Source organism: Python bivittatus, unplaced genomic scaffold, assembly GCF_059951505.1.
Source record: "Python bivittatus isolate LINGU-HERP-01145 unplaced genomic scaffold, Pbiv_v1 ctg000840_np1212, whole genome shotgun sequence".
Taxonomy (NCBI): Eukaryota; Metazoa; Chordata; class Lepidosauria; order Squamata; family Pythonidae; genus Python; species Python bivittatus.
This window is the reverse complement of record NW_028277113.1, coordinates 13,913,019-13,940,709: the sequence shown is the minus strand read 5'-3', so window position 1 is coordinate 13,940,709 and position 27,691 is coordinate 13,913,019. Positions and strand designations below refer to the sequence as shown.

At 37.8% G+C, this 27,691-nt stretch overlaps 1 protein-coding gene across 2 annotated transcripts; it reads left to right on the top strand.

The window, feature by feature from the left end:
* Window positions 1–27,038, top strand: SSR1 (signal sequence receptor subunit 1). 2 transcript variants are annotated; one of them, XM_015890767.3, is made up of 8 exons: window positions 1–204; window positions 12,129–12,247; window positions 13,431–13,518; window positions 13,636–13,898; window positions 14,996–15,072; window positions 15,579–15,657; window positions 17,167–17,272; window positions 25,789–27,038. In XM_015890767.3, the coding sequence occupies exons 1-8, from the start codon at window positions 117–119 to the stop codon at window positions 25,854–25,856; spliced, it is 888 nt and encodes a 295-aa protein (XP_015746253.1). In that variant the 5' UTR covers window positions 1–116; the 3' UTR covers window positions 25,857–27,038. The 2 variants fall into 2 exon arrangements, with proteins under 2 accessions (XP_015746253.1, XP_007422195.1); XM_007422133.4 differs by having other exon boundaries at window positions 2–204; window positions 17,167–17,260.
* Window positions 27,039–27,691: the final 653 nt, after the last annotated feature.

The following is a 27,691-nucleotide window of genomic DNA, read 5'->3' as shown; positions in this document are numbered from 1 at the left end:
CAGGACGTCGCGGAGTAAGAAAGGCGGGACGTCGGCCGGATGGGAGCTTAGCGCCATTGCATAGTGGCAGGAAAAAAGTAGGAACTGCCACCGAAGGCGGTAGTTGGTTCGCAACCATGAGGCGGTCACTGACCCAACTGTTGTTGCTCGTGCTGCTGGCCTTCCCCGCCGTCCTCCTTCTCGGCGGCGCCCGATCTGGCCCAGGTGAGGGAGAGAGCGAGGGCTGAAGCAAGACCAGTGTCGGAGAGATGGCCGTTGCAGGCGGCCGTGGCGCGTGGGGCAGTGGAGGGAGGAGAGGGAGGTCGCCTATTTGAAATGAGAACAGCGCGTGAGGGGACTGTTGGGTCGGCTCGCTCGGTGGATATTCGGAAAGCGCGAACGCTTGCTCCGCCTCAGCGCCTGTCCGTGATCTTGGGGGGGGGCTGCGCTGTTCCCCTCCCCTTCCCCGCTCGCGGCTGACGTGTCAGATCACTCCGCCGACACCCCTTATTTTCATGGGTGACTTGGAACTTAGTTTAGTTCCATATGATGCGGCTTCGGCTGTCTTGTTGAGGGCCGATAAATGTGACACGTGCTAAGGCCGAAGGCGAGTCCCCAACTCTACTCTGCTTTAATTGTTGACACAAGTGGTGTGTTGCTTAACACCCCGATGTTGCTGTGATTGCTTCTTCCTTCCCTCCTTTCTGAAACCACATGCAGTTTCTCTTGAGTCGTTGCGCTCATCTTTGTCCTTTGACCGCACCAGAAGTCTTAGGAGCTAATTCGGGTACGATACTACTCTGGCCATTGAGCAGCGATCAGAACGCTTGCTTCTATTGGTTTTTTTAAAAAAGGGATGAGAGTTGCTGAAATGCAAGCATCAAACAGAAGTAATGTGCTTCCAGTTGCCAGGATCCTGACAGACAATTTGTTGGATAGGTATTAAGTCCAACTGCAATTTGCTAAGTTCTTTTCATCCTAATAGAATTAAAAAGTCATGCTAACTTGTGCATTTTGTAGCATTTGCACTATTCAATCAAGTTTTCTTGAAATAATTTTAATTAATAACTGGCACCAATTTTTGCCACGAATGTTGGTCTCTACTGTATTGTGAAATAATGTTAATGCTAACTAAACCCCATGAAGTCATTATTCCATTCTTCACTATCTTTTAACTGAAAATCAGTATAGCTGCATGTGATTGTAGATAATGTCCTAGGCATGCTCTGTGGTACCCTGTGGCAAGGGGGTAAAAATTTCAGAAAAAGTTGCTGAAATATGTGAATTGGACCTAGTTATTAGCCCATGTTCACTCTTTAGCAGCTTGGTCATTCTCTAGATCTCTTGGACTGTATTTTCATTATACTTGGCTAGCACAGCTGTGACTCTAGTGTAATACATCTGAAGGAACACAGGGTTGGAGGATAAAAACACATATTTTTAGCTTGTTATCAGAGTTAAGCCATTTTTGCACATGACCATAGTATAAGTTATTATGTGCTCCTTACCTGAGAATGCTGACAAATATTATGCATAGTCTCTTATAAATTATCTGCAGTTTCTTATACCACATAAAATATCTTCCAGACCTTCACTTTATTTAAAAATAGGAACCCATACAATTGTTGGTAATATTGAATAGTTGATTTGTCCTTGTATTATATATGTGGATATAGAGAAACGAGCATAATATTACACTAGCAGTTTCACCATTCTGGAAGCAGCAGTAAATTGTTGGATGAGCTAAGTGGATGTCTCATAAGGCAGTAGAATTATTTCTTAACACATAGCTCTGCATATTATATAATCTGAGTATTTTTTTTTTTTTTAAGTAAAATGCTCCTAAAGTTGAACTCAACTCCTGGTGACTATGCTGTTTTCTTGGTGAAAGTGGTTTGTTCCTTTCTTTTGGGATTTTTTTTCAATGTAGCCTTCAGTCTTGGATTTTCTGGTAGTCTTCCATCCAAGTAGTAACCAGTTCTGATTTTGCTTAGATTTTCAAGATCAGACAAGGTTGTCTAGGTGTTGCCATCTATTGTGACAAACTACTGAAAATGTAATGTGTAATTTCATACAAATTATAAAATACAGCATCAAATAATAATTGCAGGTGTCTTATACCAAGTGTAAATGCTGTATGTTCTATATCTCTACATGAGAACAGCTCAAAAGTTATTCTATTATGTATGCTTATTTATTATTTTCTGATAATTAATTTCTCAACATGAGAAAATGTATATCAAAATTAGAAAAATGTATTATATGTAGTTTTTTATAATTGCAAGATCTACAAGTATATATATTTAATAAAATGAATAAATAATATATAGTTCCATATGATGTAATTAGAGAGGTTTATATGGGGTACACAATATATTCATTTTTATTCTCTTACTTTTTGTTATTTTATTTTGGCTATATTGTGTTTTTGGTATTGAGGTTTTATGACTGTTATTTTATTAATATTTTTAATCATACCATGAATGTTTTAACATTTTGATGCATTATATATCTTGTAAGCCACTGAGAGTTGTTGGATTGTAGCAGGATATAAATGTAATACAGTTTTGCATAATGCATAATATATAAATTAATTACTGGACAAATCAGAAGTCATCCTTATTCAGCATCTTGTTACCTACAATAATAGGCCATCTCTTGGAAACAAATAAGCAAGGCACAAAAGCCATACCTCTGTCCAATTGCTACTGACAGAAATTCATGGTTTGTTTAATATCCATTTAAAACACTTGAGCAGCCATTATCATAATGTCTTAGCTAGGACTGAATCCCATAAATGTGAAAACTTATATTTGTTTGTTCTCAGTGTCCTACCAGTTTCTACTGAGATATTGGGGAAAAGAAAAAAAAATTGTTCATTTTTCTACCATGCATTTTTATAAATTTCTACCCTTTTCCTATTAGGCAGTTATATGCATTATTGTCTGGGAGTACGGCACTACAAGTATAATATTAATAGAATTGTATGTCATGTCACCTTTTCTCCTTTAAAAGGCCCAAAGCATAACCCCAAATGCAATCTTCTCTTATGGATAAGAGGCTCCAGCTGATAGATGTAGCTGATATTCTCTATGGTATCATTTTAAAATGGATGGTATTTTGTATGCATAATATTTACTGTGGCCAAAAGACTTGAATAAAGTAGATGGTGAGAGAACTATTCACAGCATTTCAAGTGTGGGTGCTCTATTGATATATATAATATTACTATAAAACTGTGTTTTATTTTATACATTTTTACTATGGCCAACTTCCCATATAGGTTGATATTTTTAATTGACCTATCCACCACAGCCCCAACATCTTTTCTATTTATTCACCACAAGTTCATTTGTTGGATCATTATTTTTTTCATGTCAAGGTTATTGGCCATTCTGGGGTTCTTAGACTATGGGGTGGGAATCTTGGGGGATAACAAGAGACTTAGGGGAGCAGGGGGTCACATTTAAAAAAAAAACTTAGTCTTGCCTAGGCTAAGTAGAAATGCTGACAAAATTTACTCTGGGCTTTGCTACTCATTTTGCTTGCACTAGCTGCAGTGGGTAGTTGTCCTGCAAAGTTTGAGAGTCTGTAATATATATTAAAATGTAAACTGTATACATTCATTGGCCAAATTTAGCCACAGTGAAATCATATGTTTTACTCATGGGGTGGATGACGCTTTCTTAGTGAAAGAATGGTGTATATTCTATTGATTATGCAAATCTTATTCATTGGAAGGAATTTATACATTAATTTGATTTTTTAAAATTATGCCTGTATGACAGCAGTATATAGTAGAGTGTCTGTATTATGTCTTTTAGGTATTTTGCCAAGCAAGATATTCTGACTGAGAATTAACTTAATACCACAAATGAATGCTAGAGGATTTCATTTTCCTTTAGCCTTCAAACATTATTCAAGCTTTTTTCCTTTACAGTAACTACTGTATTTGTATCAGAAGAGTGGAAGATACCATTACCCTAAATTTTTGAGATTGTGTCTGGCTGCCTTAACAGATGTTCAGTACCCTCTTTTCTGTCCACTATGATGCCACATCATCATTCGTTCTAAAATGCATACTAGAGGCTTGAAAAAAATGAAATGAGCTTACGTTTCAGATGCCTGTTGTGTTTCTTTTTAGAGAAACCATTAAAGAATATTTTGTTGAAACAGTAGCTAGAAGTAATTAAATGAAATAATTAAAACTGGGAAATAAAAGAAATATTTTACATATTTTGAAGTATTTCTATCCTTGAATAATCTATTACAGGTTTTATTTAATTTCAATGTTTTGAGGCTACTACTGATATAAGTTATGTTCTGCTTAATACATTGCAAATTATTGATCTTCAGCTTTAATTCAGGTTAAATTTTTAAGCAGTGGCTGCTTGGTAGACTAATTTTTTTTCAAAGTAATGTCTTAAGAAAAAGGGAAGTTTGATTGTTTCTCCTCCCTGATAGACAAGTTTGCTTTGGACCCTCTTATTTGAAGAAAATGTCCTGAAATCCTTTATTGCATTTCTTTCATGCAGTGCTATGCCCAGTTTTGGCAAACAGGTCTGTAGCAACCATCTTTTTCTGCAAATTTTGAGATCATGAAAAGGGCACCCTTGAAAAATGGTTATCATTGGTAGGTAATATCTAATTACAAAATGCCTATATAGTAGAAAATTTTAAAAATCATTGAGCTTTTATTTTAAATACACTTTATTTTCTAAGAAAGCTTCTGGGTTATGTGGAGCTTAAAGGCACTGTTGGTCATGTGAGCTGTGTTTGAGGCTGATAGGAGGAGGTGCTAGTCCCTCCCCTCCTAAAAAAGCCATCCTTGCGTCCAAGAGTACTAGACAACTTTTGTTTAACCTTCTCTTTTTAGGGAAGGTTATTGGGAAGGTATTAGGTGCACAGTTTAAGGCCCCTGGGAGAAGCAGATTATCTGGACCCTTTTCGGTCCGGATTCATGCTAGGCTGAGGTACCAAGATGGCATTGGTTGCACTTGTGGATGACCTCTGGAAGACTGGGATAAGGGGATGCATTCATCTTTGTCCTCCTGGATCTCTCAGTGGCTTTTGTTACCATCATTCAGGGTCTCCTTCTGGACTGACTTAGAAGGTTAGGCGTGGGGCTGGGGGGCAGAACAGCGCGCTGCAGTGATTCTCCTTCTTCCTCCAGGGCCAGTTCCAGTCAATGTTGGTGGGGTCAGAGATCTCTTACATGCAGTGCCTCAGAGCTTTGCTTTCTCCCCACTCCTGTTTAACAACTAAATGAAACTGCTGGGCAAGATCGTTTGTCAGCATGGGATGAAGTATCAGTATGCTGATGATACTCAGTTGTACATCTCACCTTGGCCAAAGATGTGATGCTGTCAAGATGCCTGGATGCTGTGAGGGGAAGAAAAGGCTGTGTCTTAACTCTGGCAAGACTGAGTGGCTTTGAGATTTTGGACCCCCTGGATTTGGAGTTTGTTCATCTTTAACTCTCAGTAGGGTAGTGCTCCCCTGAACAGAGTTGCGGTACAACTTGGGAGTCTTCCTGAACTCACAGCTCCTGCTTAAAGAGCACCTGGCAGCCGTGGCCAGGGGGACTTTTGCACAAATTCGTCTTGTGTACCAGTTGTGTCCATTCCTGGACCAGGAGGCTCTATTTGCTGTCACTCATGCCTTAGTCACTTCCAGACTGGATTATTGCAATTGGGCTACATGGGAGTTCCCTTTAAAAATACTCTAAAGTTTCAGTTGGTCCGGAATGCAACAGTTCTGGGCAATATTAACCTGTGCTACATGGCTATTGCACAAACTGCACTGCATCCTAGTATGCTTCTAGGTGAGTTCAAGATGCTGATTATCACCTTTAAAGCCATGAATGACAAAGGACTAGATTACTTGTGAGACTGCCTATCTCTGAGCATTTCAGTCTGTTGCACCAGATCTGACAGGGCAGATGTGTTCCAGGTCTCTTCTATTAAACAGTGTCATCTGGTGGGACCTGGGAGGTGTACTTGCTCTTTGAAACAGCTTCCTCCCTGAGATCTGGAGGACCTCAACTCTCCTGGTCTTCCAGAAGGCTGTGCTATGCCCCTAGGTGTTGGGCTGGAATGTCAGAGGAGCCCTATATAAGTGTGGTTGTGTTATAGGTTTGGATATGGTCCCTCAGTTACTGTATTATGACTATTTTAATTTTACTTTTTGTTTTTTGATGGAGGTTTTATTAGTTTGTTTTTGTGGATTGTTGTTCACCTCCAGAGTTGGATATATAAGATGCATAGCCCATGTAAATTCTCTAATAATAATAGTAGTAATAATTGTAATAATCATTTAAAAATAGTTTTGTACCATGCTGGCTTTTTCACATTTTTGTAATTAAAAAAAAAATAGGGTAGGGACCTTGGAGAGCACCAAAGAACATTTTACAGACTGCATTGCACCACCAGGCTTTGCTGTGTGTTCTGATTGGGTAACTTGTAACATCAACATTCACCTGGTTGTTTGGTAGAATTATGTCAATGCCTCCAAGTAAATGTATTTAATTTTAGTTTATTTAAAATATTTTCGGCTGCTTTTAAGGGCAACCCCCCTCCCCACTAAGACAGTTTATGTATAATAAAGGAATAAGTACTAATAAAATTAGTATTAAGACCACAGGTTATGAAAGGTATAAGTACTCGTCCAAAACACAGCCTCAGGTAAAGTAATTCATTTAATTCAGAGGTTTCTTAGAAGTTGGCAGTGATGAGGCAGATAGGCAAAACTGACTCAGAATAATTTGCAATGTAAAATACTTAAGGCGAAATATGAAGTAACTAAAACAACATTAAAAAGTTTAAACTAACTGCAGTTTTTCACTTTGTTCTCCAGCTCTCTATTTTAGAGCTGGAGAGGGGAGCATGGATTCATTTTGAAAGTGAGTGGCTCCTGCTAAATTATTTGACCTCAGCTTCTTTGTCCGGAGTAAAGGCTTCAATTTGCTTGGCGATGGAAATCCAAAATATTTCAATATGGGAAATAAGCTTAATACTGATATATCATTACAACTTTTTTCTTGTTATTAATACAGAAGACAGTCACCAAATATGTATCCTTGCATATATAATTGTGTATGGCTAAAAGGGGGAATCCATGCCCAAATTATCAGTTGGGCAAGCTTTAGGAAAAAAAATATTAAAAAACACAATATATTAGAATCCTTCCTTCATAGCCCTTTGGAACTGAATATGTTTAGTGGCCACAGAATGTAAAATGTTAGAGAAAATAAAAATGCTTAATGTTTATTTTAGTAAACATTATGCTATATAGCTTATAAAAGAAGGAAAAATTAAAAAGTGGAATGCAGTATCTTGAAAGGAAGCAAAATCCAACAGAGAGAGACTACACTTTCTTTTTGGCAAGACATCAGTCATACTCTAGAATAAATATTTGCTGGGCTTCTAAGACTTTAACACCATCTTTCAAAAAAGTACAGATTCTCCCAATGACATACACAGATCATAATCCAATTTTAATAACATGGAGCCTTGGTGGAAAACTACTCTTCAGATGGAAAATGAGTGATAGGCTTGTACTCCATGACACTGTTTTACAAAAAAGTAAAGAGGAATTCTACAATACAAATAGGACACCAGAAATCTCTCATAGTATTGTCTGGGAAACCAGCAAAGCATATAAGATGGGCCCTTTAATCAGATTAGCCCCAAAAACAAACAAGAGAATACAATAATCAAAAAGAACAGTTAGATGTTAAAATAAGAGAATTGTAACAAAAGCATAAAAGCAATCTAAAGACACAAATAATGAAAGAACTGCAATAAACTGAACTGCAATTAAATTTATTAGAAACAGAAGAATTATAGAAGAAAATAAAATTTGCTAAAAAGAAAAAAAATGAACACGAAAGAAATATAAACAATATCAGTGTTAAATAAAGGGCCCAAATTGTTACATTCAAGATTGGAAATAAAAGAAGAATTGGCAGGTTTTTTTTAAATAATTATATTCCAAGACTAATGTTGATGAAGCTGCTATGATGAATATATTGAAAAATTGGTTATCAAAGAATTTAATGATCAATATAGGCAAATATTAAGTACACTTATAACTGTTCAAGAAATTTAAAAAACAATAAAACAAATCAGATTAGGAACAGCACCAGCTCCAAATGGGTTGATCGCTCAGTATTATAAAGAATTTGAAGAAGAATTATGAGAACCATTGACAAATACAATAAATGAAATTAAAGAAACAAAGGCAATACCACCAACATGGGAAGAGGCATATATATATATATAACTCTGATTCGTAAAGAAGGGAATGACCCAGAGAAACCACACCCATATACAGTGGGGCAAAAAAGTATTTAGTCAGCCACCAATTGTGCAAGTTCTCCCACTTAAAAAGATGAGAGAGGCCTGTAATTTTCATCATAGGTATAACTCAACTATGAGAGACAAAATGGGGGAAAAAATCCAGAAAATCACATTGTCTGATTTTTAAAGAATTTATTTGCAAATCATGGTGGAAAATAAGTATTTGGTCACCTACAAACAAGCAAGATGTCTGGCTCTCACAGACCTGTAACTACTTCTTTAAGAGGCTCCTCTGTCCTCCACTCGTTACCTGTAGTAATGGCACCTGTTTGACCTTGTTATCAGTATAAAAGACACCTGTCCACAACCTCAAACATTCACACTCCAAACTACACTATGGCCAAGACCAAAGAGCTGTTGAAGGACACCAGAAACAAAATTGTAGACCTGCACCAGGCTGGGAAGACTGAATCTGCAATAGGCAAGCAGCTTGGTGTGAAGACATCAACTGTGGGAGCAATAATTAGACAATGAAAGACATACAAGGCCACTGATAATCTCCCTCGATCTGGGGCTCCATGCAAGATCTCACCCTGTGGGGTCAAAATGATCACAAGAATGGTGAGCAAAAATCCCAGAACCACACAGGGGGACCTAGTGAATGACCTGCACAGAGCTGGGACCAAAGTAACAAAGGCTACCATCAGTAACACACTACGCCGCCAGGGACTCAAATCCTGCAGTGCCAGGCGTGTCCCCCTGCTTAAGCCAGTACATGTCTGGGCCTGTCTGAAGTTTGCTAGAGAGCATTTGGATGATCCAGAAGAGGATTGGGAGAATGTCATATGGTCAGATGAAACCAAAGTAGAACGTTTTGGTCTAAACTCAACTCGTCATGTTTGGAGGAGAGAGAATGCTGACTTGCATCCAAAGAACACCATACCTACTGTGAAGCATGGGGGTGGAAACATCATGCTTTGGGGCTGTTTGTCTGCAAAGGGACGAGGATGACTGATCCGTGTAAAGGAAAGAATGTATGGGGCCATGTATTGTGAGATTTTGAGTGAACACCTCCTTCCATCAGCAAGGGCATTGAAGATGAAACGTGGCTGGGTCTTTCAGCATGACAATGATCCCAAACACACCGCCCGGGCAACGAAGGAGTGGCTTTGTAAGAAGCATTTCAAGGTCCTGGAGTGGCCTAGCCAGTCTCCAGATCTCAACCCCATGGAAAACCTTTGGAGGGAGTTGAAAGTCCGTGTTGCCCAGCGACAGCCCCAAAACATCACTGCTCTAGAGGAGATCTGCATGGAGGAATGGGCCAAAATACCAGCAACAGTGTGTGAAAACCTTGTGAAGACTTACAGAAAACGTTTGACCTCTGTCATTGCCAACAAAGGATATATAACAAAGTATTGAGATGAACTTTTGATATTGACCAAATACTTATTTTCCACCATGATTTGCAAATAAATTCTTTAAAAATCAGACAATGTGATTTTCTGGATTTTTTCCCCCATTTTGTCTCTCATAGTTGAGTTATACCTATGATGAAAATTACAGGCCTCTCTCGTCTTTTTAAGTGGGAGAACTTGCACAATTGGTCGCTGACTAAATACTTTTTTACCCCACTGTAGATCAGTTTCCTTGCTGAATGCAAATTATAGGATTTTCACTACAATATTAGCTGACAGACTAAAGAAATGTGTTTACATATTGTACACATAGACAAAACTGGTTTTACCCCAAAGAGAAATATAAAGGACAACAGTGGGTTTGTAATCATTACAATAGAACACATAAATTAAAAAAAAAAAGGAAGAAAGCAGCACTAATTTGCTTGGATGCAGAAAAAGCCTTTGACAGTTTGCAGTGGAAATTCATGCTGGCAGTACTCAGTAAAAGGAACCCCAGAGAAGAATTTCAAGCTTGGGTTAAAAGTATATATCAATGGCAAAAAGCAAAGATGATGGCTAATGGAGTGCACTCTGCAGATTTCCAAATCAGTAAAGGAACAAGGCAAGGATATCCACTCTCTCCTTTACTATTTATCATTGTGTTAGAAATACTGACAGAAAAAGTCTAAGGTGATAAACAAATAACAGGTCTCAAAATTCATAGAGAGGAATATAAGCTTAAATGCTATGCAGATGATGTAATATTAACTATCATAGACCCACAGAAGGCAATAAAGCTATTAATGAAAACAATTTATAATTATGGATACTATTTTGGATATAAATTCAATATTCTGAAAACAAAAATAATTACAAGATTTTTAACACAGGAAGAAATAATTTTTTTGCAAGAAGGATCTGGTTGTCAGCCCATTCAGGGAAATATCTTGATTTCTACCTGACAGGAAATAAGAAATATATCTAAATAACTATGTTAAATTATGGCAAGAGATTAAAAGAGACCTTGAACGGTAGAGGAACCTAAAGTTACCTTGGTTAGGATCTATTGCAATATCAACATGAATGTAATACCCAAGATAAACTACAGGTAGCCCTTGTTTAGTGACCAAAATTGGGACTGGCAACTAGATCATAAAACAAAGCAGTCACTAAGTGAGACCACAATTGTGCTTATTATCTTACTTCAGTTTTCTTTTACTTTACAGACCTGCAAAGGTTGTAAATGTGAGGATTGGTTGCAAAGTTACAGGTAGTCCTTGGTTTATAATAGCAGTTGGGACCAGAATTGCAATTGTTACTCTGTCTCTGTATGGAAGGGGCTTTTAGGATCAGGAGATGAGGAAGCATGGTTTTAAGTTGGCTTTTGGTTTACAGGTAGTCCTTGGGTTACAATGGCAATTGGGGCCAGGAACTCTGTCGCTAAGCAAAATGGTCATAAAGTGCAACATCACATGACTACGTCAGTTGTGGCAATTCTGGCAGTCCTGGTTGCTGTCATTTGTGGGAAGCTGGCAGAAAATGTTGGAAATCACGATCATATGACCAGAGCTTGCTATGATGACATAATCTTGATCGCAATCATGTGACTCTGGGGGCGCTGTGATGGTTGGAACTCTGAGAAGCTAAGTCCCCCTTGTTCAGCGCCATTGTAACTTTGGTCACTGAATGAATGGTTGTATCCCGAGGATTACCCGTACTGAAAAGTCCTTTGAGTACGGTAATTTAAAACTGCATTATAATTATGGTATTCCAAATAAAATGTGTGTGGTATCTTGCAGAAAAATTACTACATAAATATATTTATTTATTTATTTATTTATTTATTTATATTTCAAATTTGTCACTGCCCATCTCACTGCAGAGTGACTCTGGGTGTTTTACAGTAAAAACAGAATAAATATTAATTAAAATAAAATAAATATTAATTAATTAAAAGACACTACAGCAACAAGATTCCTATATAATACTTCCAAGAGACTGATATTAATTAGGCGTTAATAAGCTTGGGGAGTGTCTTCAGGGTGCTAGCCACCCCCAGGTTTTGTTGTATCTCTTCCCACTCCACGCAAGTTGGCAGAGCCAGGTCTTCAATTCCTTCTGGAAAACTGGGAGGATAGGGGCCTGCCTCACCTCTGGGGGAGAGTATTCCATAGGGTGGGGGCAATGGCAGAGAAGGCTCTCCTCCTGGGATCCGCCAGTCTACATTCTCTTGCTGACGGGATCCTTAACATGTCTTCTCTGCCGGACCAGGTGGAATGGATCAATGTAATGGGGGTGAGATGATCTCTCAGGTAACCTGGACATTGACAACTGTTTTATACCTCTGAGAGTAAATTGTAAATTAAAAAAAAAAAAACTAAATACAGTATGTGGCTCCTTTTGAATTGTTCTCTAATACTTCTAATATGGGCAAACTTTCACTTGTCTCTAGGTTCTAGCTTGCTTGTGGCTGCTCAAGATGCTACTGAAGATGAAGAAGCAATGGAAGATACAATAGTTGAGGATGAAGATGATGAAGCTGAAGTTGAAGAAGATGAACCCACAGAATTGGTACAGCTACAAGAATTTTTAAATTCCATGCTGATGTTTCCCATCAGCACTGTTTGTACAATAGATATATTACCAAGAGTGTTAACATTGTCACAAGCATGATATTTGTGGGCCCCAGCTGAAATAGGATATGCTAAGGAGTTTTGCTAGCTGAAACATATAACTGTGCCACCAGTTATTAAAAAGTTTGGTGCAGGGACAGTGAGACAAATTTAATTATGTATATAGTGCCAAATTTTACATTGTAGTAAATCTAAATAAAAAACTGATTTGATGAAACGGCATTAAATATACTTTATGAGTTTAACTATTTCTGTTCAATTATACAGTAATTTCTGATACAGAGATAGGCAGTGCTTATACAGTATAAGATTAATATCTCATACTCTTAGTTAAAAATATAGTGAATCTGATCCCTTTTAGTTCAGGACTTCAGTGCATTTTTCTAGATCCCTGGCTACTCAGTGTAGGTTACAACTGAGTTTTAAGGAAGCACTCAATTAAATGCTATTATATTCCGAGTTATTGAACTAACTGTAGTAAATTTTCAGTTTTAACAATCTAGTCATCTGGTTTAGGAGTATCTGATCAATTTGTTAAATATATTTGGCTTAGTTATAATCTATGCCTGTTATAGTCTGTGCCTTAGTTATAGTCCAGCAAAATCTGGATCTCTGTTCCATAAAAAATTGTGCTCTTTGTTGGGAATTAGACACATGTCTTGGATCCAGGTAGGCTTAGATACTATCCTTTTTTTCCTTGGAAATCAGCCTAAGCTGCACCTAATTCATCATCTAAGTCAAGGGTTTTCAAACTTTTTCCATAGAACCTGTTCGTTAAAAACAAAGTTTCCCAGAACCGCTGATCAACGAGCAAAACACTAGTTATAGAAAATTGGCTGCTCTTGGGGGGGGGGGGGGGGGGGGCTTTGATATTTCACAGAACCCCATCAAGTTTTTTTTGGAAATCTTGAGTTCCGCAGAACATAATTTGAAACACCCTGACCTGAATATCATTTTTGTCGTTATATCTTTAACTCTCCCCAAATCTAGGATTTTTAATGTGTTTTGTATATTGAAATACTTTTATGTGGGAGTATACAGTACAATAAAACTTTACAATATCTGGATATTCATTGCTTCACTGTTTCTCATAGGCTTTTCAAAACATTATTTTATATTAGACAGAAGAGAAAGAGGAAGATGACCTATCAGGAGAACCTAAAGCATCACCTAATGCTGATACAACAATCTTGTTTGTGAAAGGAGAAGGTAAACATAGTTTGTATTCTACCTCAAGCCAGCATATCTTATCAATTCTGTCTTCTAAAATTGCAGCTTAAAAATGCAACACTTTGTAAGTATTTACATTCTTTTTTTTCCTTCTAGATTTTCCAGCAAACAACATTGTGAAGTTTTTAGTAGGCTTTACTAATAAGGGTACAGAAGACTTCATTGTAGAATCACTAGATGCTTCATTCCGGTACCCACAAGACTACCAGTTTTTTATTCAGAATTTCACTGCTCTTCCTCTGAACACAGTTGTTCCACCACAGAGACAAGCCACATTTGAATATTCCTTCATTCCTGCAGAGCCAATGGGTGGCCGTCCCTTTGGACTGGTTATCAATTTGAATTACAAAGATCAAAACGTGAGTGAGAATATGGGATTTGGCTATCTCTAAGGTGAAGCTATTTGTTTAGTATTTGTCTGTGTTTTTATGGTAATGTTACCTGAGATGAATGCAAAAATTGGTCATCCAGTTAGCCTTTCTTAATCCATGGGGAGCTGTTCTGCTATCATGCATCAGGATGATTTTTGAATGAGATATTATAGGCTACGGCTGGTCTTGTAGCCTGGTTTGGATTAGGTTAATAAAGATATTGGCTATGAAGAACAAAGCATTTTAAGAAAGTTAATGGCTGTAAAGGACAAGGCATTTTAAAATTGCATGTTGACTTCACCCAGTAACATCCATGTCAGTATATCTATATGTTTGCATGTTTTATATCTTGTTTGGATCACCATGGAATCATATTTTATTGAGAGTATTTAGTGAATATTCATTATTTTTTAGTTATTTTCCTCACCTCATCAGCAACCCAGTAGAAAGTGTATTGTTCATCTTATCCAAAACAATTTCTTAATAACTGCTCTGACTTGAAGAGAAATACTGTTTTAAAATTTCAAAACCCAAGGCATTAAGGGCTTTCATTATGATAAGGCAATACAAGTTATGGGCCTCATTTAGCATCCAGGTCTCTTTTCAGGCTCAGGAATGCATCACTGGAATTTGATAGTAAACTGCTAAATAATGGTTTAGTATCCATTAAAACAATGGAGTTTTACTCCATTGCAGTAAAACTCCAGATTAGGAGTGTAAATCTTTCTAGTAGGGTTAATGTAGTTGTAAGCTTGTTGCATCCACCCCAAAACTACCACACCCTAATATTTAAGGAGAATAGAGAAATGATTTGAAAATCTCATCTCCTATAGTGACACAATGTAATTCCCTCATTTACTGAAAACTGATAGTTGAAAAATAACTTTAAAAGTGCAGCTGCAAAAAGATTGGCAATCCCAAATAATTAACAAATGCTGTTCATTTTTTTAACACATTGCAGAATAGCTAGAAGCAAGTGCAAGGAATTCAGTTTTTCTCTGGAGTCCCCATGTAACAATAGTGCCATCTGATGGCCTGAATCTGATAGCTTTGTTTTATTTTATTGTTAATGTGTTTCATTTTAGGGGAATTTCTTTCAAGATGCTGTCTTCAATCAAACTGTTACAATTATTGAAAAAGAAGATGGATTAGATGGTGAAACGTAAGATTAATTATTCTACTGACTGATTTTTATAATGGTGATAACCAGACTTTTTATACTATTATAAAAGAACATGCATATTCACTTAGGTTTTGAAAAATTAAGATTTTCCTTATTTTTTTAATCACCAAAGCCTGGGGACAGGGAGAGAAGAAGCAGCTTGCTATCATGAGTGCTGAGAAACCATAATGTACTGTGCACTGTTTGTTATTTGAATATAATAACAAACAATGCACAACAATAATTGAACACTGATTGGGATTAGCAGCTGGCTGTCTCACCAAGGTTATTTAGATAGTGATGTCACATATTAATTTATGATAGAATAATCTGGGGAGTCCAACTATTATTTGGGAACAAATCTTTGGATTATTGTTAGGAAGACCTTGTATTAGGATATCAGCTGCCTTGCATAAGCTTTTAAGAGTGTTCAGATTTTTTTTTTTTTAAGTTTTGCCATAAAGAGAATTGAGAATTTACTAGAGTTTCTCATCTTTCTAAATAAGGATCTTTATGTATATGTTCCTGGCTGGACTTGGCTTGCTTGTCATTGTTGGTCTACATCAGTTGTTGGAATCTAGGAAGGTAAGTAACTATTTTTAATTATCCTTTTCCCTGACTTTAGAATGATATCAGTATTCCTTCTGAGCTAAGAGGATGGTCTCAAGAACTAACTGAATATGTGGATTGGTGCAGGACTGTGAAATTTGTATGCCTTGCTCTAAATTCCATAGAAGAAAGATGATGGCATATGGTTTGTTAGTGCTTTTTTAAACAAATCTTAAGAAAATATACATATAGAAAATTAATCATATAGTAGAAATTAACTAATTTGGAGACATTTGTTTCAGGGAATATCTTCATAAAGATTTATTTTACAGTCCTGTAAAGTTAATGAATACATTACTTTATCAACACATATTTGGTCACACAGAGTGTTGTAAATGGAGTCATTTGTTATATTTACTATGTCAGGTATGCAACTAAGCACAGTTTAGTTCCTTACATATAATATCAAAAATGCAATAATTTTTCTGCATCAGACTGATAAATTGTGGCATTTGCGATATATACAAAATCTGCAGTCAGGGTTTAACTTGATTCTCCCTACACTGTGTAGTTTAATTCATCCAGAATAAAGAATATCTTACAAGAAACAGCTCAGAGATGAGGAACAACACTGTATGGATTCAGCCCAAACCATATATTTGCCTACCTGTAAGATATGCACATAGAGAGCTAATCATATCCATACTGCTCAGTGCTGAAAGTGCTAAAAATTTTAGGCAAGTCAATACCTGTGTAAAAATTAACTGTTACTAGGATTGTAAAAAAATACTATAAGTTGAATGGCTTCAACTGATACCAATAATTTAACAGCAACAGCATTTCAAAGGGGTCTTTTTTATACTTGGAAGATATTTTAAATGATAAAGAAATATATATGATCACAGCTGCAAGATTGTTATATGTGCAAAAATGGAAGGATTCACAAATACCTATAGTGGAAGAATGGATTATTAAATTAATGGACTTGGCTCAAATGGCGAAATTAACAGCATTACTAAGAGATAATACTGTTTCTAAATTTGTCTCCTCATGGCAACCCTTCTTAGATTACATGCTTGAGTGGGAAAAAATGAAACTTTGATTGTGGGATTTAATGGTTTGTGCTGATAGAAATAATGTGAATTTGGATTACATAGTAGTAAGAGATTAATTTTTTTAAAATTTGTATTTATATCTGTATTGGAGATAGTTGGATGTCATTTTCTGTTCTATTTTCACTATTTTAGTTTTTCGTCTTTTTCTTTTAGTTCTTCTTTCTTCGTTATACTTTTAGATTTGTATTTTAACTGCTTTTTATATATCATAATAAAAGTTTTAATTAAAAAATGATAAATGTTGAAAAGGAGACAATTAATGAAGTAGCTGTTATAAAACTGGATTTCTAGTTAATAGATCTACATTAATAGTTGGATAATGCTTATTTTCATTTATTGGGTATCATGCCCAAATAATTTAATAGTCTGCTTTTGTGTCATTAGAGAGAATAATATTTTATATATTACATTTTGTTTCTAATCCCCTCAGAGAAAAAGACCAGCTCAAAAAGTAGAGATGGGAACCTCTAATCAGAATGATGTTGACATGAGTTGGATTCCTCAAGAAACTTTAAATCAGATCAGTAAGTATCAAGGTAGGTTGTCCGATAATAAATTGATTTGCATTGTAAGAAAAGTGAATTTCTTAATGGAACATTGACTTACAAATGTACTTTCTAAATATATTAGGCTGTTTGTATATTTAATGGCAAGTGCTCTTAGACAAAGCTTTAGCCTATATTCAGTGCTGAAAAAATACAACAGAACTTCCTGTTGCTCTCCCCTATCTTTCCTTTGTGTTCTAGAGGTTTTCCTTCTCTTAAGAGCAGATTTAGAATGTTAAGATTCCATTTTGTCAGAATGGCATCATTAGTGGCATTAGTGTCTAGCCCTATAATTCCATGACTATTGATGATGTTAAGTAGCCTCTGTCGATTTGAGGGCATTGTGGGATCTTAAATTTTGCTGCTTCTATTTAACTCAAAAATAAATCCAAATACATTACATCTTTTAAATGCTTTTGAACTTTGCTAACATCTTGTTTTATTTTTGTTTTTCTGTGCCTTCAGTGCAAAGTAGAAGAGGTGAGACACACTTTACTGGGTTGAGGCTTTTAAAATTTTACCTAGAATTCATTCCTGGTGATTGGTATATGCATATAACTGCATGTGGTGATAAAATAATACTAAAGCGTTTAGGATTTCACCAGCTTTAATTTTAACTTGGCAAATAGCTGTTACATACAGTGGGGCAAAAAAGTATTTAGTCAGCCACCAATTGTGCAAGTTCTCCCACTTAAAAAGATGAGAGAGGCCTGTAATTTTCATCATAGGTATACCTCAACTATGAGAGACAAAATGGGGAAAAAAATCCAGAAAATCACATTGTCTGATTTTTAAAGAATTTATTTGCAAATCATGGTGGAAAATAAGTATTTGGTCACCTACAAGGAAGATGTCTGGCTCTCACAGACCTATAACTACTTCTTTAAGAGGCTCCTCTGTCCTCCACTCGTTACCTGTAGTAATGGCACCTGTTTGACCTTGTTATCAGTATAAAAGACACCTGTCCACAACCTCAAACAGTCACACTCCAAACTTCACTATGGCCAAGACCAAAGAGCTGTTGAAGGACACCAGAAACAAAATTGTAGACCTGCACCAGGCTGGGAAGACTGAATCTGCAATAGGCAAGCAGCTTGGTGTGAAGAAATCAACTGTGGGAGCAATAATTAGAAAATGGAAGACATACAAGGCCACTGATAATCTCCCTCGATCTGGGGCTCCATGCAAGATCTCACCCCATGGGGTCAAAATGATCACAAGAACGGGGAGCAAAAATCCCAGAACCACACGGGGGGACCTAGTGAATGACCTGCAGAGAGCTGGGACCAAAGTAACAAAGGCTACCATCAGTAACACACTACGCCGCCAGGGACTCAAATCCTGCAGTGCCAGACGTGTCTCTCTGCTTAAGCCAGTACATGTCTGGGCCCGTCTGAAGTTTGCTAGAGAGCATTTGGATGATCCAGAAGAGGATTGGGAGAATGTCATATGGTCAGATGAAACCAAAGTAGAACGTTTTGGTCTAAACTCAACTCATCGTGTTTGGAGGATAGAGAATGCTGAGTTGCATCCAAAGAACACCATACCTACTGTGAAGCATGGGGGTGGAAACATCATGCTTTGGGGCTGTTTTTCTGCAAAGGGACCAGGACGACTGATCCGTGTAAAGGAAAGAATGTATGGGGCCATGTATCGTGAGATTTTGAGTGAACACCTCCTTCCATCAGCAAGGGCATTGCAGATGAAACGTGGCTGGGTCTTTCAGCATGACAATGATCCCAAACACACCACCCGGGCAATGAAGGAGTGGCTTTGTAAGAAGCATTTCAAGGTCCTGGAGTGGCCTAGCCAGTCTCCAGACCTCAACCCCATGGAAAACCTTTGGAGGGAGTTGAAAGTCCGTGTTGCCCAGCGACAGCCCCAAAACATCACTGCTCTAGAGGAGATCTGCATGGAGGAATGGGCCAAAATACCAGCAACAGTGTGTGAAAACCTTGCGAAGACTTACAGAAAATGTTTGACCTCTGTCATTGCCAACAAAGGATATATAACAAAGTATTGAGATGAACTTTTGATATTGACGAAATACTTATTTTCCACCATGATTTTCAAATAAATTCTTTAAAAATCAGACAATGTGATTTTCTGGATTTTTTCCCCCATTTTGTCTCTCATAGTTGAGGTATACCTATGATGAAAATTACAGGCCTCTCTCATCTTTTTAAGTGGGAGAACTTGCACAATTGGTGGCTGGCTAAATACTTTTTTGCCCCACTGGATTTTGTAGGAGTTTAAATAAACTTGATTATCCAATTAGAAATTGAAATATTCTGACCTTAGAATAGATCATTCCCACCTCCATTCTGAAGTTGGACTACTTTCAGCATGCTCAGAACATCCATCCCATTTTTTCAGTTTCAAAATTATTTCCACTCTGTTCAGTTGTATAATGCTGTGAGATTTACTTCTGTGTTCTTTGACCATGGCCATGTATTACATGCTTAATATCTTCCAGCCCACTGATTTCTGATTAGGTGTAAGAGGCTTACTTAAGATGGAATTGTATTTGTCAGACCAGAGTAGCATCAAAAATTAGTATGATGAAGGAAAGGACCATAGTCCACTACAATTTCTTTCTGGGCTGTATTAAAATACACAGATTGAGATATATCAGTAACATCCAAACTGTTTTGGTTTTGGGCAGTATTGGGCTTCAGGGTTTAGTGACCGTGGTCTAGACAACAGATTTCCTGATCTTTTGCCAGCAACTACAGCTGGCATCTTCAGAGGCACATTGCTGACGTTGCTGTTGAAATGTCAGGAAATCTGTTGTCTAGACCGCGGTCACTAAACCCTGAAGCCCAACACTGCCCAACAGATATTGGCCATGAGAGCCTACACCAATATATTATTTTGCTTTTCTCTGAAATTGTATCACATAATAAGAAAACTGTATACATGACTGGCTAATACCCAGGTTCCTTTTTTTTTTTTTTAATCTCAAATTTTATAGTTCAGAATTTTATCTTTACTAAAAAGTTGCTTGCTTAAGTTCCACTGGAGTCAACTAGAATTCACTTGGATTTTTTTAATGAGCCTAACTATGGTTCTACATGCTTTGCAAGGCATAAATGTGATTGGCTTTTGTGATACAAATTTGCTAGTTAAGGTACCATAAAACTCTTGGTTGCTTTTATATCTAAGATAGTATATACAGGTAGTCATCGCTTAACAACCATTTGTTCAGTGACTGTTCAAAATTATGACAGCGCTGAAAAAATGGACTTATGAAAATATGGCCATTGCAGCACACCCAGCATGATCAGAATTCAGGCGCTTGGCAGCCCGCCCCCACTTACAACCACAGGGGCGCTGCAGCTCCCCCCACCAGGCTATCTCCCCCTCAGCTATGCCCTTTTGGCTGCTCTGCACAACAGCACTTGTTGGCAGCAGCACCGGGTTTGGCGCTGAAGTAGAGCCCCAAGGCCTTCAGCAGTCTCAGCCAGCTGCCACCATCACCAGGCCTCAACTTCAGCCCCAGCGCTGTTGCCGCCACTGAGAAATGCTGCCTCAAGCCCCACACTGCTGGTCTTCACCGCCTTGTGCCATTTCCCAAGCTGCACCTCTCTTTCCTTCCCTAAAGCCGTCATCCCATTCCTTCCCAAAGCCATGTGTCCCATGCCTTCTACAAGCCGGCATCTCATTCTGGCAATCCTTCGGAAGCCTTCTGGTCTTCCCCAGGTTTCACAAGAATGGGACACCAGCTTTAGGAAAGGAATGAGAAGCATGGCTCCAGCCCTGATGCTGCCGCCAACAAGTGCTGCTGTGCAGGGCGGCCAAAAGGGCATAGATGAGGGGGAGATAGGCAAGTGGGGGGAGTTGCAGCACCTCTGCAGTTGTAAGCACTGCTGGGCCAGGCTGGGGTGGCTGAGGCTTCCAGGGGTGGCTGCAACTTTGCACCACACTGCAGCACCCCCCCAACTTGTGCGTGGCCTGTGCCAGGCCTCCCCGGGCCTCCCCCATCCCCGAGTCATTCCTGCTCTTCTTACCTAGGACTCCATTGCTTAATAACCCCCAGTTCTTGCTTAATGATGGCAGCTGGGAGTGCCGGGACTGCGATTGCTAAGCGAAGCAGTCATGTGGTAATTCACTTAATGACTGCATTGCTTAGCAACCTAAATTCAGGTCCCAATTGTGGTCGTTAAGCAAGGACTACCTGTATAGAATTGCAGCATGAGTCTGGGACTGAAGCTTTTGTTGATCTCAGAACTCTTCCTTAGAGAAGCTAAAGGAGCTTAAACTTAGGTGCAGCATATGTCCTGAATAGATTATTTTAAAATATAAAATATTTAAAATATAGACTGCACTATATGCTTTCATTCAGCGCAAAGCTTATAAATAGTTTGTAATAATAAAAGTTTCTTTTATTAAGAGTTTACATCTCTTAATGTACTGTCTACTCTTTCATTTCTGAATTCTACAAATTAAAACTTAAATATCAGAGAAATTGTTATTTCTGCAGGGAACGTAATATGTCTTGCTATAAAGACTTGCCCTTTCTTAAATGAGTAAAGTGTAAGTTAACTAAAGGGATAATAGCTTAGTGAAGCTTTCATCAACACTGATCTTTGGATGTGTTTAATTACATTTCTTGTGCTGGCAGTAGTACTGAGATATTGGAGTTGGAGGGCACCAGTTTAGGGAAGGGTGGTTTAGTGATATTTATTAGGCAAAATAACAGATATGGGATTTCCTTATTTAACTTTTAAGTGCATTAATGTACCACATTAGCATAATTCAGAATTAAAAATTCTCTTTGTAATGCTTTGTCTAGATGTGCTACAGTGTTTGATATATAATTTCCTAAAAAAAAATGTGGGATTTTCTTTGAAAGACTAAATAAAATCCCTAACAATTTTCAGAATTCATGCTGTGGCATATTTAATATAATTATCTTATTAATTCTATATTATGAATCGAGGGTGTTACTGTTTAGAAATTTATTATGAATTTTTGAAGGAGATTACTTAAAAGGCTTTGGTTGATTGGACTTGATCTTTATGCTTCTGTTATGGCTGGTGTGTGGGCAATTAATACTGGAGAAAAGTCTAATGCTGCATTAATTGGTGCAATTGTATCAAATATTTCGTTGCTTCAGGAACTAAATCAATTAGCAAAACATTTTCTGTGAGAGTTACAAAGAGGTTAAAATTCAGAATCCTAAGCAAACAATTAATGATGAAGTTGAGGTTGTGGCTGGGGCAAAATACTGGATAATAGATATGGGAGGTTATAAAAATTTGCAGAATACAGTGGAGAGTCAAAGTAGGCTTGGAGCAATTTGGTACTGGAAGTTGACAGATGGTATTAGATTGCTAGTTCCACAATATGTATCAACTTTCCCCTACTTGTCAAAGAAAGACTGCTATCATACTTAATTAGCATTATTATTCTGCTAATTACAGTTTCTGCTGTTATTGCAGTATTGTGAATTGCAAACTTTAAGATGAAAACCAAAGCCCAAAAATAATTGCAGCTGGATAAACATGGATATGAAATTATAAGCTGCTCAACTGCATTCATAGTTCTGTTCAAAATGTCGTGTGGCTTATTGAATGTTAACTTGATTTGGCTTTTCCAAAAAACATGATGATGATGACGATGACAAAAAAGTCTGGATAGCGGACATTGCAATACCTGGAGACAGCAGAATAGAAGAGAAAGAACTGGAGAAAATCACAAAATATAAAGACCTGCAAATAGAAGTAGAACGACTATGACAAAAGAAAGCAAAAATAGTACCATAGTTATAGGCACCTTAGGTGTAATCCCAAAACATCTGGAGCACCACTTGAACACTATCATCATTGACAAAATCACCATCAGTCAACTGTAAAAGGGAGCTTTACTTGGAACATCTTATATTCTGCGATAATACCTTTACCATCAAACAACATCTGCCTATTCCAGGTCCTTGGGAAGGACTTGATAGATGGATAAAAATGCCAAATCCAGTTTAAACATCTGGCTGTCTGTGCAACCAGCCATAATAATAAACAGCTTATATCCTGTGATGAAACTTTTAACACCATCAAACAACTGCCTATCCCAGGTCCTTGGGAAGGACTCAATAGGTGGATAAAAATGCCAAATCTAGTCTAAACATCTGGATGACTGTGTGACCAACAACAACAATAATATATACAGTGGGGCAAAAAAGTATTTAGTCAGCCACCAATTGTGCAAGTTCTCCCACTTAAAAAGATGAGAGAGGCCTGTAATTTTCATCATAGGTATACCTCAACTATGAGAGACAAAATGGGGGGAAAAAATCCAGAAAATCACATTGTCTGAATTCTAAAGAATTTATTTGAAAATCATGGTGGAAAATAAGTATTTGGTCAATATCAAAAGTTCATCTCAATACTTTGTTATATATCCTTTGTTGGCAATGACAGAGGTCAAACGTTTTCTGTAAGTCTTCACAAGGTTTTCACACACTGTTGCTGGTATTTTGGCCCATTCCTCCGTGCAGATCTCCTCTAAAGCAGTGATGTTTTGGGGCTGTCGCTGGGCAACACGGACTTTCAACTCCCTCCAAAGGTTTTCCATGGGGTTGAGGTCTGGAGACTGGCTAGGCCACTCCAGGACCTTAAAATGTTTCTTACGAAGCCACTCCTTCATTGCCCGGGTGGTGTGTTTGGGATCATTGTCATGCTGAAAGACCCAGCCACGTTTCATCTGCAATGCCCTTGCTGATGGAAGGAGGTGTTCACTCAAAATCTCACGATACATGGCCCCATACATTCTTTCCTTTACACGGATCAGTCGTCCTGGTCCCTTTGCAGAAAAACAGCCCCAAAGCATGATGTTTCCACCCCCATGCTTCACAGTAGGTATGGTGTTCTTTGGATGCAACTCAGCGTTCTCTCTCCTCCAAACATGATGAGTTGAGTTTAGACCAAAACATTCTACTTAGGTTTCATCTGACCATATGACATTCTCCCAATCCTCTTCTGGATCATCCAAATGCTCTCTAGCAAACTTCAGACGGGTCCAGACATGTATTGGCTTAAGCAGGGGGACACGTCTGGCACTGCAGGATTTGAGTCCCTGGCAGCATAGTGTGTTACTGATGGTAGCCTTTGTTACTTTGGCCCAGCTCTCTGCAGGTCATTCACTAGGTCCCCCCGTGTGGTTCTGGGATTTTTGCTCACCGTTCTTGTGATCATTTTGACCCCATGGGGTAAGATCTTGCATGGAGCCCCAGATCGAGGGAGATTATCAATGGTCTTGTATGTCTTCCATTTTCTAATTATTGCTCCCACAGTTGATTTCTTCACACCAAGCTGCTTGCCTATTACAGATTCAGTCTTCCCAGCCTGGTGCAGGTCTACAATTTTGTTTCCGGTGTCCTTCGACAGCTCTTTGGTCTTGGCCATAGTGGAGTTTGGAGTGTGACTGTTTGAGGTTGTGGACAGGTGTCTTTTATACTGATAACAAGGTCAAACAGGTGCCATTACTACAAGTAACGAGTGGAGGACAGAGGAGCCTCTTAAAGAAGTAGTTACAGGTCTGTGAGAGGCAGACATCTTGCTTGTTTGTAGGTGACCAAATACTTATTTTCCACCATGATTTGCAAATAAATTCTTTAAAAATCAGACAATGTGATTTTCTGGATTTTTCCCCCCATTTTGTCTCTCATAGTTGAGGTATACCTATGATGAAAATTACAGGCCTCTCTCATCTTTTTAAGTGGGAGAACTTGCACAATTGGTGGCTGACTAAATACTTTTTTGCCCCACTGTATCTGTTCAGTCATGACTGATTCTTGGAGACTGCCTGGACAAGTTCCTGAAGTTTTCTTGGCAAGGTTTTTCAGAAGTCGTTTGCCATTGCCTCCTTCCTAGGGCTGAGAGTGAGTGACTGGCCCAAGATTACCCAGCTGCCTTTGTGCCGAAGGCAGGACTAGAACTCATGGTCTCCTGGTTTCTAGCCTGGTGCCTTAACCACTACACCAAACTGGCTCTCTAATAATATAAGTTAGTGTAAACTTCGTGTTTGCTCCAAATGTCATATCTTTTTGCCATATACTACTACATCCTTTCTGCTTAGTGCAAAGTATAACTGTATAGATAGGAAATTCTCAAACATGTGGATGTGAAGTTTATTTTTAGAACTGGCTGCCCTGAGCTATAGAAGAAAACAGGGCATCATGTTTCCTTCTTCCTTATAGCAGCTTACCAAGAAGTACGTTACTCCTGCTGAAAGTACAGGAAATGAATTGAGCAAAAAGAGTTCACTAAGTGCTGTCCCATTTCCAGAGCAGAGCTAGGATTGGATATCTGGTTTCCCATTATTTTAGGGCTGCATAAGAAATAGATAGTAGTTGCATATGCTTAATTAATACATATCATACTTTTGGATGTGATGCTTGCATGATAATTTTTTAAGTAAATGAGAATGTAACTTCCTCTGCCAAAGAATGCTTTCTTTAACAGATAATGTTAAGTAACTGTTGTTCATTTTTTTTTTTTTTACTTCAGATAAAGCTTCTCCAAGACGGTTGCCACGCAAGAGGTCACAGAAAAGATCAGTGGGGTCGGATGAGTAAATTTTGTTAGCACAGTCAACCTTTACTAACCCAGCCATCAAACCCCTCCCTCATGTTTGGCTTGAATTGGGAGTTGTGCTGAAAAGCCATATTGACTGAGGAGAATACTATGAAATATTTGAACTAAGCATTTAGTTGTGTTCAGAGAACATTGCTTAGAATGCACTTCAAGTTCCTTTTAAAGAAACTTTTAATTACAAATCATTGTGCTTTCTGAAATGTGCCTTCAGAGTCTCTTCATAATGCTGATTTGTCATTTGCATGCTTTTGTTTCTGACTTTGTCACAAATGAAAATGTCACTTCCCACCCTATTCTAATTGTACCCTGTTATACAGTCTTTATTCATTTTCTTATTTCGTACTTGAGTCATTGATCTCACTCTTTGCTATATGTATGCAGCTATTTTTAGTACGCATGTTGAATCTCATAAAGCACTGAATCACATTTTTGTGTAGCTTCTATTCTAAAGGCACAAGCAGGTGTAACTGCTTTTAGCAGTATTTTTTTAATGGCTGCTGATGTGATAAAGTGTGCACAGAATCTGAGACCCCATATGTTCTTGCGTATATGTCCAATACTCTGTACAGCAGAGTTACAGTTCTGAAATTTGGGTTGTGTGCTCATTTTGACATCTGTCTTCTCCTTTTGATTGCAATATAACTCTGCATCTGTAACCGTTAGTAATTTGACTTCAGTCAAGTGTTCTGGTGGTTTAGCCAGGTAAGTTTTGAATGCTAGTTCGAATTGTTTAAAATTGAGCCTCATCAGTATAAGTTCAGGGATTCTCCCACCATTTAGAAACTCAATCATGGATAACAAAATCTATTAAATTGCATAGATAAAGCTGGATATAAGGTTTGACGTTCATGAAAGTGTGTTTGGATAACAACTTGTAAGCAATGCAGCAGAACCGTGTTCCCATATTTGATTGTATATGAAATAAGTTTTGAAATGACAGTAAAAACGTAACTTACGTTTTATTTTTGCATTTTGTGGTGCTTCTTCTGTTTTGAACTCTGTTAACTTCCAGTTAGCTTGCATGTTTCAGAACCAGAAACTATATTAATTCCATAATTTATACTGTTTAATTTTGATCTCCTTGGTGTGTGATAATGTGCGTACTACTAGAATATAATATTCTGTTACACTATTACAATAAAATCCAGTTTCTAAAAGTAGAATGGAAGATTAGAAGCTATGCTGAAGCAATATGTTAAGTCCTAATATTTGATTCTTTTAACCTTGGTCATGGAGCAAAAAAGAAAGGGAGGGGGATTCAGGATGTGAAACTGAGACATAATATTTTTGCATCATCCTCCTTACCTCAGAAGGTACTTCTGGGACTTGTACCAAGCCAGAGTCTTAGAATATCTGTAAGCTGTGATAAAGTTGTCCATCAGTTACTTGAAATAGCCTGAAACCTCTGGTATCCCTATTTTAACACCTTTCTCCTCTGAGGCCGTCTTTTGAAACTAATAACTTGTATTGCTCAGTGTTCCATTTGACAATACGGTTTCTCTTTAGCTTAGAGAAATTTACTGAATGGAGTTATGATCATGAAGGTTGTATTTTAATTATATATTCTCAAAATGCATATTTCTAATGGTTCTTGTTTTAATAAAACTGTTCAGTTGGCATAGTAAATGAGATGAGCTGTCTACTACTAAAGATTATTCATGTTGAGCAAATCGAACAAAGATGACAGTTCTGACAAATTAGTAGTTTTCACAGAGGTGGATAGATGTGTTTATCCCTCTCCATTGCTGAGGCTGGGACTAATAGCAGTAGGAACACAGCAAAGAACTGGTAAAGGAAATACAGGTATGAGAGAGCT

Bases quoted from the DNA above. Each gene is read 5' to 3' on its own strand.
- SSR1 (XM_015890767.3), top strand. From the start codon at position 117: ATGAGGCGGTCACTGACCCAACTGTTGTTGCTCGTGCTGCTGGCCTTC. The intron at 12,248-13,430 runs GTACAGCTACAA...ATTTTATATTAG, and splicing joins AAGATGAACCCACAGAATTG to ACAGAAGAGAAAGAGGAAGA. The intron at 15,073-15,578 runs GTAAGATTAATT...TTTCTAAATAAG, and splicing joins GATGGATTAGATGGTGAAAC to GATCTTTATGTATATGTTCC.